Source organism: Aythya ferina, assembly GCF_964211825.1.
Source record: "Aythya ferina genome assembly, chromosome: 4".
NCBI lineage: Eukaryota > Metazoa > Chordata > Aves > Anseriformes > Anatidae > Aythya > Aythya ferina.
In genome coordinates this window covers 20,473,221-20,485,341 of record NC_140300.1, presented here as the reverse complement: position 1 = coordinate 20,485,341, position 12,121 = coordinate 20,473,221, and the positions used below count along the sequence as shown (strand labels likewise).

The following is a 12,121-nucleotide window of genomic DNA, read 5'->3' as shown; positions in this document are numbered from 1 at the left end:
CCAGGAGGAAGAGGTGAGAAGTGCTGCTTTCCCAGCTGGGGACAGGCAGTAGGGATGTCCCCTGTGCCTGTGCCTCTGTCTCTGGCTGCAAAAGGCCCCAGACTGGCTCTGTGCCTGGGGCTGGGGCCTCCCTGCGGGGAAGCAGCTGAAGCCCAGGGCATTTGGGCAGGCAGGGCAGGGGGTGAGGGGTGGGGAAAACCTCTCTGCCCTCCAGAGCAAGCCCATCTCCTGCAGGGCAGAAGGGCAAGGGGAATGGGAAGGGGGAGGGAGTGGGAGCGGGAGCGGGAGCGGGAGAGGGAGAGGGAGAGAGAGAGGGAGAGGGAGAGGGAGAGGGAGAGGGAGAGGGAGAGGGAGAGGGAGAGGGAGAGGGAGAGGGAGAGGGAGAGGGAGAGGGAGAGGGAGAGGGAGAGGGAGAGGGAGAGGGAGAGGGAGAGGGAGAGGGAGAGGGAGAGGGAGAGGGAGAGGGAGAGGGAGGGAAAAAGGGCAAGGGGAAGGCCTCTCTGTGGGCAGGGCAGACCTTCAGCCTTTGACGCTGGGCCTCCCCGGTTCGTCTCCAGGACAAGCAAGCTGTCATCGGGGCCATGACTCCCTTGATGCGTGTCCTCCTGCACAAGGAGGAGCACCGGGAGCATGTCTGGGAGCAGCTCCTCTGGCTCCTGCACCAGAACCGGGTGGTCCAAGACGCCTCCAGGGTGACCAAGGTGAGGTGTGGCGCAGGGCCTGGCACGGCCGTGGGGTCTGTGCAAGTGGCACGAGGGCTCAGGGATCTGTGGCATGCAGGGAGGAGCCAGGGAGCTCCCCTTAGAAAAACGTGCAACAGGGAGGTCAGTGGAGATGTGAGGCTCCCTCGGCTCTTCAGGCAAGGGAAGAGCAACCGTGATGGGGCCAGGAGGGAGCCAAGAGGCAGTGGGACCCACCTCTGGGAGATGGAAGACTTTGCTCCCACCTCCCTGGGGGCTGTTTGCACGGGGAGCACTGTTGCTGTGCACAGTTTCTCCATTCGCAAGTGGCTTGACATGGCTTTGGCCCTTTCTTCCTCTCCTGTTCTCTTGTAGAGCCTCCTTTATTTCCTGGAGGCCCTGGAGCAAGTTCAGATCCCCGTCCCCAAGGGCAAGTGTCTTGCCATCAGCAGTGTCGTGTACAGCGAGGTAAGGGGAGCCTGCACCCACACAGCCATAGCAATTCCCTCTTGGCTGAGTCTCGGGAGGACTCCAGAGCCCCGAGTCTTTGAATGCTGCTCGGCCTTGGCTCCTGGGTGGCTCCTGGGTGCTCCAGACCTGTGCGTGTGTCCCTGGGGATGCTGTGGGGTGGGCTGGGTTTTGGCTGGGAGTCCTCTTGCCACGAGTGCCCAGGGAGATGAGAGCTGGCAGCGCCGTTTCTTTTCGGTCCCTCTCAATGCTGCTGGGACTTTCTCCAATGGACCTTGTTCCCACAGCTCACTGACGACACCAAAGAGCACAGCCAGGACCATAAGGCAGAGCTGAGCCAGTGCATCCTGCTGCAAGGTAAGGAGAGGAGCTGTGGCGATGCCCCGTGGTGTCCCGGCAGCTCTCTCCCAAAGCTCAGAAATGGGGGTAAGCTGCTTGCTATTGCAGGATGGGATTTCCTCCCCACAGCTCGGATCTGCCCAGAGGAGACGATCCTGTTCCTGGAGTCCCAGCTGGGCCACGAGAGGGAGGCCGTGCGCGTGGCAGCCCTGGGTCTGCTCGGTGCTCTGGCACGCTGTGACGGTCAGTACTGCGGGGTCAGGGCTTGGAGGGCTCTCTTCCGCCCTCTGGGCTGTGCCTCCACGCATGCCTCACTGGATCTCTTGCAGAGCCCGCGATGGCAGAGAAGCTGCCCCAGGTCGTGGAGGCTGTCAAGTGTGTGTGCAGGGACCCCAGCATCCGGGTGAGCTGTTTTGGGAAGGGACTGTGCCATTGGGGTCGGGGTGGGAGACAAACCTTTTCCCTCAGGGCAGAAGCAGAGCCTGGCAAGGCTGGACTAGAAGGGCTCTGACCTAGCCAGCCATTTCCCCGCTCCTTCGTGTTTACCGGAGGGAGGGCTGACGGCAAGAGGTGAGGCCGCTGCCAGCATGGGCAGGTCCCCGTGCCCCTGTGCTAACCACACTTGACCCCTGGCAGGTGAGAAGGGCAGTTCTTCACTTCATCAGGGAGCTGCTCAGTGCCAATGCCCAGAGCTGCTCAGTGTGGGATGTTGTGGGCTACATCTTCAGCGAGTTCAGCCAGAGCTTGAGCAGAAGGGTAAGGACAGCGTGCAACATCTTCCCTGGGGAGATCTGCTGCCAGGAGGCTGGCATGGGAGCCTGCTGGGGCCACGCCTGAGCCTTCTGGGTCAGGAACTGAGAGCAACTGGGACGGGGGGTTCCCAATGTTGTCTTGCAGGCTGCGGGACTCCTGTCTGCCCGGGAAGCCCAGGAAGAAGGAGGTCTCCAAGGGCTGTGCATGGATGTTCTAGGGTCACTGGACATCTCTGTGAGAGGGATGGCCAAAGTAAGTCCTCCTCTGTCCTGCTGCTGCTGCTCCTCTCCTCTCTTCAGGCCATTTGTTCCTAGCCCCCTTTGCACACCTGAAAGCTCCCCCTGGCATGCTCTGAAGTGCTCCGGGAGATGCACACCATCCTCCCCATCTCTGAGCTGAGGCAGAAATGCTGACGGGCTGAGTTGTCTCATTGCCTACAGCTCCTGTGGCCGAGGCTGCTGATCTATGTGATGCCAGCCAAGTACACGGGCATGCTGATCCCTCTCTCACGCTGTCTACATGCCCTGGCTGAGAGAAATGAGCTGACAGCAGGGCACGAGCATCACGAGCTGGATCCCGATGTCCTCAGCTCCCTGTTGCAAGGTAGGAGTAGCAACTCCCCCAATGAGCTCTGCTGACCTCTGTGTCTGCGTCCTGCAGGGACGGCAGCGTGGCAGGGCACGGTGTAGCTCGGCATCTCACCCAGCATTTCTTTCTCCCCGCAGAGACAACGCTGACTCCGCACAACTTGCTGGCTCGCCTGCTGGTGAGTAGTGGGGCAAAAAAGGGTTTTTTTTTCAGGACAGGACAGGGCAGTGACGTCCAGAGAGGCCGGGGCAGCGATGCTTTCGAGGCTGGTGCCAAGAGCCCTGGGGAGGGAGCAGCTGGGGGAGCGCCGAGCTGCTTCCTTCAGGGGAGAAGTCGCGGCTCGTGCGGCAGAAGCGACCCTGTTTCTCTGCTCTCTGTACTCAGGTGGTGGCGGGGTCTCCTTTTGCGGGCAGTGAACTCCAAGCTGCTGCCTTGCTGGTGATGCAGAGCCTCCACAGCAGGATCCACGGAGCTGTGGGGGCCACGTGGAACACCGAGATTCCCCTGCTGCTGCAGTACCTCCAAGGTAAAGTGCTGGTGGGAGAGGGAGGGGGAGGGAAGGCATGGCAAGTCAGCTTCCCAGCATGGCTAAGGGGAATCCCCGCCTGGTGCCCAGTGCTTGTTCTGCTGCCGTTTCATTTCCCTTCCGGGGAGCCAGCACTGAAGCTGGGGGGAGTGGTCCCACAGCGATCCATTCATCCCGGCGCATGGATGGGGCCCTTCCTGTCCCCTTGGACAGCGTGCTGGTCCTGGTGGCACCTCCATGGCCCTGCTGGGGCGGTGCTTGTGGGGAGGGACGGACGGCTGCCTCTGGAGCGGGTGCAGCCACCAGCTTCCCTGGGCCAGGCCAGCTTTGCAGCAGCTCTTCTGTTGTGGCTTGGTCCCAAGCAAGGTTTTTTGTCTTCTTTCTAGGAGGAAAGGGGAACATCCCAGACGCTGCTGAGTGGGAGCGCCGTCTGCTTCAGGTACTGCCTGCTCTCCTCACACGGGCCACAGCTCTCGTGGAAGGCCACTCTGGCGTGGCTGTGTGCCTTGGCACTGCCTCTTCCTGCTTGTCAACGGCCAAGAACCATTCGCTTCCTCTCCTGTTCTCTCCTGCAGTTCCTGAGGGCATCCCTGGAAACCATCGGGGATGACGCCTGGACCAAGCGCCTGAGCTGTGTGCTGAGCCAGCGGCTGGACAGCTCTCCCAGCAGCTCTGGGGAGAAGGTCGGTTCCCTGCCCGGCTCTCCCCTGGCAGCGCAGCCACGGGGCCCCTGCCCACGTGCGGGGCTGGGGCTGGGGCTGCAGGCGGTGCTCTGCCCACGAGGGCTGTCTGCGCTGCTTCCCCGGCCCTTGCCCCCCGCGGCCTTTCCCTCCGTGCTGAGCGGGGCTGGCGAAAGCCCATCCCTGCGTCCGGGCTCGGCTGCTCCCCGTGCACTGGTGCCTGTCCTGCTCTGGCCCCGTTGCAGCACGCCAGGCTGTTGCTGCATCTCGGGCTCGGCTTTTTCCCTTGCAGGCTTTCCTGTACAAGGCTCTTGGGACAACACTGGGAGCTTGTCAGGAACTCCCACACGTCCAAGAGAACCTGCTGCAACATCTGACGAGAGCACAACCTGAGGAGCCATCTGAGGCCCAGGTGAGCTTCCCTGCTCTGTCCCTGGGCCCTGCTCCAGGCCTTTTCCAGCTCCTCATTGCTGCCCGCCACTGTGGCTGGCCATGTCTGAACGGCTGGGCCTGTGCCAACTGCCCCTCACTCTTTTGTTGCAGGGAATCATTTCTCTCGTCTGCCAAGCCACCGACAGCCACTTTGGACTGGTCTTGGAGACACTGACAACATTTGCTGCCACCTCGTGCAGTGTCTGGGGCTTGAGGGTTTCCAGACACAGGAAGGTGAGGTGTTTGGGGTTTCACTCCCTGGCTTTCTTCCACCTGCTTTTCATCGTGGGCTGTGGGGGGCCATCGGGTGGATGTCTCACAGCATCTCTCGCAACGCAGATGACCCAGGCCAGCAGGAGAGCTGAGGCCACTTGCAGTGCTGTCATGCTCGCCCACAGCAGCATGGCACTGCATGCCTCCAAGGAACAACTGCTCGCCCACGTGGAGGCAGACATCGCGGGCAACATCCTGCTGCTCTCCATCTCCAGCAGCCAGGTGAGAGCTCGGGGAGTGCAGGGGCAGGGCTGCTGGGTGCCCCAGCTCCAAGCCCTCCGTGCTAGGGCATCCTGAGCCGGGCCGTCTCTTTCTAAAGGTCCCCCGAGGAATGGTTTGTCCCTGCAGGAAGATCCAAGCCCTTCCCCTAGATTTCCCCCGTGTGCACATGTTCCTCTCGCAGCCCGTGGCCCTTCCTCCATTTCAAAGGGTTTTCTTCTCTCTTGGGCCCCAGAACTTGCAGACCAATCTTACTCTGGTGCAGAGCATCCTTGAGGTCGGCTGTGCCATCCAAACTGTGGGGAACTTGGGCAGCTTCCATCCTGTCCTGAAGCACAAGCTGCTGCTGATCCTGCAGGTGAGTGCCCAGAGCCAGGGCTGTCTTGCAGGGGAGTTTGGGGCCATGCCAGGAGGCAGGAAGGTCTCCCTCCTGAGCTCCTAGAGCCGTGTCCCCAGCTGGTGGGGGGGGCCCTTGGGTGCTGGCAGGCAGTGGCCGTGGCTGGGCAGCTGCTGGGGAGCTGCTCCATCCTGCAGCGCCCCTGTGGGAGCTGCGGGAGCGCTGCAGCCAGTGTCTGGCAGTAGTGCCCGTCCCCGGGCAGTGTGCGAGAGCTCTCCTGTGCCCAATGCCCACTTGGCAAATTTCTCTTGCAGAACTTGCTGAAGATGACTCTCTGGGACTTCCCGGCAGCGTCCCTGCACCTGAAGGTGATTCTGGCCCTGGAGCAGTGGAGGTAAGAGCGAGGAGCTGCGGGGGCTGTGAGGCGGGATGACGTTCCTCCTGTTGGGGAGCTCCCGAAGAGCAGCACTCCCTGCCACAGCCTAGGCTGGTTGGATTTGGGGCTGTCGATGAGGACAAGCCCATATGCCATGCGACCCTCTCTGGAGAGCGCTAGGAACTCCTCTTTTTTGGCTTCCCCTTGCCAGCAAGCTGGAGATCTCGTTCAGCAGCAAGGAAATTTGCAGCCTGCTGTCTGACTGCTGCCGGGCCATCCTGCCACTTCCTTCAGCGGCTGAGCAGATTGGGGAGATCGGGAACGCAGAGGAGGCAGTGCTGCAGCTCCAGGTAACTTGCTGTCCCTTCCCTGCCCACCTCCCCAGCACAAGCTGTGTGCTGGCAGCAGCTGTGATCCTGCATCTCCGTCCCTCTCCTCTGCTTTCAGTCTCTGCACATGGCCACGAAGGCTCTGGGCCGGCTCATGGCAGTCCTGCTCAAGACAAAGCCGAGCCCTGTCCACTTCGTAGACATCGCCGAGGTGAGTATCCACGGGGTGATGGGGCAAGCATCCCTCCTGCCACCAGTGGGGACCCTGGGGAGTTAGCAGAGGAGCAGGAACCTCCTGCTGCCACGCCAGGTTTTTGTGAGCTCGGGGAGGCCAAGAAGTGGGCCCTGCAGGGGGCAAAGCCAAGAGGCAGCCCCTGGCTGGCTGCAGCAGGGAGCTGGCTGCAGGGAAAAGCTCCTGGGTGGGAGCAGGTGCGTCTGAAGAGAGTGGGGCAGTGCCGCAGGGCAGGCCCTCAGGGAAAGTGCCAGGAAGGGAGGGAAATGGAGAGGGATGGCGGGCAGGGAAAGATGCCCCTTGGCAGACAGAGCTGCTCTGCCCCAGGTCCTGTGGTTCTGGCTCTCCTCGGACAATCCGTGGGTGTGCAAGAGGGCCCTGCAGGTCTGCGCCCAGCTGCTGGAGGACTGCAGAGATGGAGTCGCTTTTCAGGTGAGGAAGGATGCCCACCGTGTGCCCCCTGCTCCCTCCCCAGCCACCTGCAAGGGCCTGGCAGGGCAGCTCTGCCCAGCTGTGCACGGGCTGTGGGGTCCCCCAGTGCAGCGCTCTGGGGTGGCCCCTCTGCCCAGTCCTGGCCTGAGCAGGGCGCGGGTGGGAGACGCAAGGGAGTGCTGGGGCCACCTCCAGCCCTTGTTCTTCCTCTCGCCCCTGCAGACAAGAGGTGCCTACCTGCCGTTTGGCGCCTTGGCGGGCTTGCTGGGGCCTCTGACCTGTGAGCCCACGACCAGCTCCCGCCAGCTGGCCGCTGCCTGCCTCAGCTCCCTTCTCCACATCCAAGGTGAGTGTGAGTAGAGCAGGCACCTGCCGGCCCTCTGCCCCGCCTGGCCCTACCGGGATCCTGGGGGCTGGGCCCTGCCGCCAGGAGGGAGAGGAGAGGGACGGTGCTCGGCTGCTGTCCTGTCCCCACCCTGTTCGTCCTCCACCTCCCCAGCCACCTGGGGAGGGATCCTGGCAGAGGGCCACCCAGTGCCACCTGCCAGCAGTGTTTCCTGCAGCCGGGGGCACTCAGAACCTGGCAAGGGCCATCCTGCTGCACCGAGTTCAAGACTGACTCCCCTGGCCCCTTCAGCAAAGGCTGGGAAGGGAAGTTCAGTTGCCCTAAGTGGGACTCCCCTTTTCTCCCCATGCTCGTTCCAGCCAAGGCCACGAACAGGGTGTTGGAGACAGACGACCCTGTGAGCTTGTGTGAGGGGCTGAGTGCTCGCAACGACACCTCTCAGCATCTCCAGACCTCCATCCAAATCGCAGAGGTAAAGAGTGCCCTCAAGCTTGCCTTATGTTCTGAAGAGCTGGAGCGGAGCCGTGACGGGATCTCTCCTGGTTCTTGCATCTTTCCAGGTCGTTTGCAGAAACTTCCCCAAAGAGCAGGCCGCACACTTCATGAATGTCATCCAGGAGCCCTTCCGGCATGCCAGAGGAAGCCGCGTGCATGCTGCAGGCAACTGGATGCTCACCTTTCTGGAAACGTGTGGCAAGGACATTGGTCCAGACGTAAGAGACATTTTGCCATGCCTTGGACTTTCTCGCTTTGGCTGTCGCACCACACATCTTGCCATTTGTGTGCTGAAGAAGCTCTCGGTGCAGAGTCAGGGCTCGGGCAGGGTGCTAGGGGTGAAACTTCGCCTTAGAGAGTGAAAGCGTGGCAAGGGAGCAGGCGTGGCTCATGGGCTGAATGTCCATGTTCCCGGAGAAGCGAGGACGTGCCAAGACGTTCTTTCTCCCCTGCTTCTTTCAGGTGCAAGGAATCCTCTCCACTCTGCACACCTGCACAGAGTCCATGCTGGAGCCCTCATTCATGTACTTCGTGCACCATGCGGTGCTGATCCTGGCCCGCCATCACCAGGAGCTCACAATGAACATCATCCTCCAGAAGTTTGTGCCTATGGACAGGTACATGCGCTCCTCCCTTTCCTGCTGGGCTCAGAGAGTCGTAGCTTGCCTCCCCTCCCCTAGGGCGATCCAAGGGGAGCAGCAGCTCCTTCTCCTCCACCCAAATGTCGGAGGTGTGCTGGTACCGCTGGGAGGAACCAGGCATCTTCAGCCCGGCTGCTGAAGAAGCGTGAGGTGAAGGCATCCCAGGTCACAGAGCATACGGGCTCACGGTTGCACGTCTCTTGGCAGAAACACACTGGAGCTGTGGAGGACTCTGGGGAGAGACAGCATTGGCATCGGTGTGCTGAAGCGCTTAGCGAGGAAGCTGAGGAGAGTGGGAGACGACAGCTCCCAGCCCAGCTCGTCCAGTCAGAGCTTGCACGCCCAGCAGCCTTCTCCAGAGTCCTTGACTGTACGTTCGGTGGCGGAGGCTTTGTGTCTGCTCCCCCACTCCCAGTCCGAGGGCAAGGCGTTGGGTGCCCTTTGCAAGAATCTCTGGACACTGCCAGGACACTGCTGCAGTGTCTCAGTGGTAGCAGCTCGGGACAGCCGGGACAGCCGCTGCTCCTGGGCTGCAAGGCTGTCCTGGAGACGGGGCGTGCAGGCAGTAGAAGTGCCCCAGGCAGCCAGCGGGCCGGGGCTGGTGGCAAAGCTCTTGTTTAACGGGTGCTTCTCGGGTGGTCTCATTTCCCTGCAGGTCACCTGTGCCATCTCCGAAATGGTGTCCGTGCAGTCCAAGGAGGGGGTCCAGAGCTTGCTTCCCTCCCTCCTCCCTGGGCTCCTGCTGCAGCTCAGCAAGGCACTGGGGGAAGAGATGCTGTTTGCGCCCCTCAGCCCCTGGAGAGGGCACGCTGAGGATCAGCGGCAAGAGGGCAACGTGTGCAGGTCAGGAGCAGGAGGGGCAGGGCAAGGGAGGCTTGAATTGCCTAGCCAAGCATGGTTGGTTGTTTCCTGTCCTGCTTCCTAGGCGGGAGGCCACTCGAGGCTGCAGATTTGCTTTTTTCCTCCCACCCCTGTTTGTTTGGGGGTGGAGGCTTCTTTGCCTCTCTCTCCCTCGCTGGAGCTTGGGATGAGTGAAGAAGCGGCTCGTAAAGCTGCTGAGCATTCTTGCTCTGCTAAGTCTTCCCCTGCGGAACACTGCTCTGATCTGAGACTTCTGTGGCTCTTGCTCTTTCCCCAGGCCTTTTTGCGAGACTCTCATGTCAGTGCTGAGCAAATGCGCTGAGAAGAACTGGCTGACCCCGTTCTGGAGGCAGAAAATGTCGGCGCTGCTGGAGAGCCCCCGCACTTATGCCGAGGGCATGTGCCTCCTGACAAGGTGAGAGCCCCAGGGCAGCATCTCGCCTTCCTCTCGGTGGCTGCGCCCAGGGGAACGGCTGCCGGGGCCCTTTCCTGCGTGCTCGGGGAGCTCTGTGCAGGGCAGAGCAGCGCCTGTGCTGGAGGAGGGGAAGTCCGCGGTGGCAGCCTGCAGCCTTCCCACTTGACCGGGCGTTGCCCCTTGTGCTCTTTGTGCAGTGTCCTGGTCCGTGCCCAGCTCGTCTCCCGGGAGCTGATTGAGATCTTCTCCCAGTGGCTGCGCTGCCCGTCAGCAAACCTGCAGCTGACGGCCATGGCTTTCTTTGCTGAGGTGAGGCAGTAGGAGGGCAGGGGGGCTCCCCAGGGCTTTTCTGAAAGAGATTGCTGCTTGGGCTGCCTCTAGCTGTGGGGAGAGATGAGAAGCAAGCGTCACCATCGAGACTCCTTTGTCCGAAGCCTGCTTGTGTGCTGTGCCTGGGCTGAGGTTGTATCCTGACTCTCGTGGCTGTGTTGCTCTGTTGCAGCTGATGAAGGAGCCGCCTCTTGAGAAGAGGAACGTCCTGAAGACTCTGCGTGTCTTGGCTGAGAAAGCACACCACCAAAGCAGCACCATAAGGCAGCTGGCAGTGAGAGCTCTGGGCAACGCAGCCAGCAGCACGCCCGTGGAGGTGAGACGGATTTCCCTGCGCTCTGACTGCAGGGATATTCCCCTCCCTAGCAAGACCCCCGGGGAGAGCTGCTTCAAGGGCCTGGACAGAGTGGCAAAGGCAAAAGCAGGGCTCCTTCCTAAGGCCGCGCTCCTTTCCCTGATGCCAGCAGGGCTGCCAAGGGAAAATTGGGTGCCAAATGTCAGAGGAAGAGTGCTTTGGAACAGAGCTGTCAGCCACGGAAAGAAAGAGCAGCCCTTGGAGGCAGGGAGAGCCCTAAGTCTGTGCACGTCTGTGGCTTTGCAGGTGCGGAAGCACGGGAGACAAGTTGTCCAGGTGCTGCAACAGAGCCTGGCGGACACTGCCTGTCCCGAGGTGGTTGCAGAAAGCATGCTGGCGCTAGCTGAGCTCGTGAGGGTGCTGCAGGCGGTGAACTTGGGATTGGCCTTTGAAGACATCGCCAGGTCCACCAAGATGTTCTTCGAGTCTGTGAGTGAACCCAGCTCTTCCTGCCGCTGCTCTGAGAATCGTGGGGTGGGCAGGGGCCTGCACGCGCCGCCTGGACAGCCTCTGCTGGCTGAGTGTCTGCTTCGGCCTCATTACCCAGCTGACAAACGGCTTTCTGGTTGCAGGAAGAAGAGTGCCTTTGCTACTCGGCCTTGCGCCTCTATTCAGTCCTGGCCTCCTCAGCCTCGACCAAGCGGTCGTTCTTTGCCGGAGAAGTGGCGGAAACATGGGTCAGCCTTTTCCTGCACCTCCAGGATCCCGACTTTGCAGTTGCCAGCGTAAGTGCCCTTGGAGCTTGCTCCCAAAGCCCCAGAAAGCTGCGTGGCCACGGCCGAGGCGTTCTGCCACTCCTGCCTGCTCAGCGGCTGCCGGGCGTCTCTGCAGATCCCCCCTAAAAGTGTTCCAGCGAGCCTTCCGCTGTGCTGCCCAGGGCAGTCTTACCAGCGAGCATCTCAGGCCTCTGGGCCCTTTTGCTGGCCACGCGCCTTCGTGCCTGCCTTTGCTTCCCGGAGCTGCTGCTCCCCTGGGAGCGGGCAGTGGGGAGCAAGCCCACGGATTCGGCCGCCAGGCATCGGGACTGGGTCGGGTGCCGGCCTAAGGGATGGAGCAGGTCCCCTCTGCTGCCACCAGTGCCAGCGAGTGCCCCTCGGGCAGACCCCGCCAGGTGGAGCTCAGCAGCACATGGCTGGCTGAGCTCCCTGGGCGGGTCCCAGATGCTGCTGGAGGAGGAATGACGGCACAACTCCCTTTTTCAGATGTGCAAGATCACCTTCAGTCTCTGTGTTCCATTTATGGGGCTGAGGCAGCCACAGGAGATCATCTCTCTCTCCGAGAGGCTGGGTGCACGAGAGCTGCAGGATGCGCTCTGCAGTTACCTGGTAAGTAAACTGTGCTCCAGCGAGACGTCAGGGCCCTGTGGCCCTGCCCTGGCTCCCTCAGGGGAGTGTGCGGTGATGCACGTGGGGCTGGCTGGGACTGGGACATGGCCATCCCTCCTGGCCACCCACTGCCTCTCCCCTTCCCCCTGCCCCAGCTGGCTGAGGGGCAACAGAAGGCATCTTTTTGGACCCCCGTGAACTTGTGCCTTCCTGTCTTGCCCTAGGCCAGAAACGCCCCCCCCATGTTGGAGAGGCTCCGTACCGTAGCCAGGAGAGGCTGCCTAGAGAACGGGCAAAGGCTGCACCCATTGACCTTCGAAACCCTTGGTGAGAGCCCGCATTGGAACTTACCACTCCCTTTCCTGACCAGAGAGCTGTAGGGGCCTCTGCTCTCTCTTTCCTCTTTCCTCTGGGCCCTGCCTTTGCAGAACAGGGCAGACACTGTGCTGTGTCCCATGGGCTGAAGACGGGGTAGACAGGGACGCAGGGCTTTGCCTTGCAACCTGCCTTCGAGTTCCTTCAAAAGCTTGAGCAACCATCAAGGAGTGATCTGGAGAGCCTTGCACAGTAGCTCCCCAAGCATGTGTCCCAGCTGGAGGGCAGGGCTGGAAGCCAGGGCTGTGGAGCGGTGCTCTGATGGTTGCCTCTTTGCTCTGTACTGTAGCTGCCATCCTGGCAAGGAGAAGAAG

The 12,121-nt window shown here is 61.7% G+C and overlaps 3 protein-coding genes across 3 annotated transcripts; all 3 read left to right on the top strand.

Annotated features, from left to right (window-relative positions):
• Positions 1-581: 581 nt before the first annotated feature.
• Positions 582-3,368, top strand: LOC311436768 (maestro heat-like repeat-containing protein family member 2B; the record flags this gene model as incomplete). The annotated part of the gene is made up of 10 exons (XM_084519231.1): positions 582-701; positions 1,056-1,148; positions 1,436-1,505; positions 1,617-1,730; positions 1,817-1,890; positions 2,124-2,243; positions 2,385-2,492; positions 2,681-2,843; positions 2,966-3,006; positions 3,213-3,368. Coding segments are annotated over 10 exons (1,059 nt in total), but the record flags the coding sequence as incomplete, so codon positions are not given.
• Positions 3,369-3,412: 44 nt separating this feature from the next.
• On the top strand, positions 3,413-4,641 carry LOC311436767 (uncharacterized protein; the record flags this gene model as incomplete). Its single annotated transcript, XM_084519230.1, has 3 exons — positions 3,413-3,793; positions 3,930-4,037; positions 4,327-4,641. 3 exons carry the CDS (start codon positions 3,413-3,415, stop codon positions 4,639-4,641), a joined length of 804 nt encoding a protein of 267 aa, XP_084375356.1.
• A 168-nt stretch (positions 4,642-4,809) lies between these two features.
• Positions 4,810-11,288, top strand: LOC311436766 (maestro heat-like repeat-containing protein family member 2B; the record flags this gene model as incomplete). The annotated part of the gene is made up of 13 exons (XM_084519229.1): positions 4,810-5,689; positions 5,883-6,021; positions 6,119-6,211; positions 6,560-6,664; positions 6,887-7,010; positions 7,370-7,482; positions 7,571-7,723; positions 7,968-8,122; positions 8,354-9,043; positions 9,285-9,422; positions 9,620-9,731; positions 9,925-10,832; positions 10,985-11,288. Exons 1-13 carry the CDS (start codon positions 5,622-5,624, stop codon positions 11,286-11,288), a joined length of 3,102 nt encoding a protein of 1,033 aa, XP_084375355.1. The 5' UTR covers positions 4,810-5,621.
• Between the last annotated feature and the right edge of the window lie 833 nt (positions 11,289-12,121).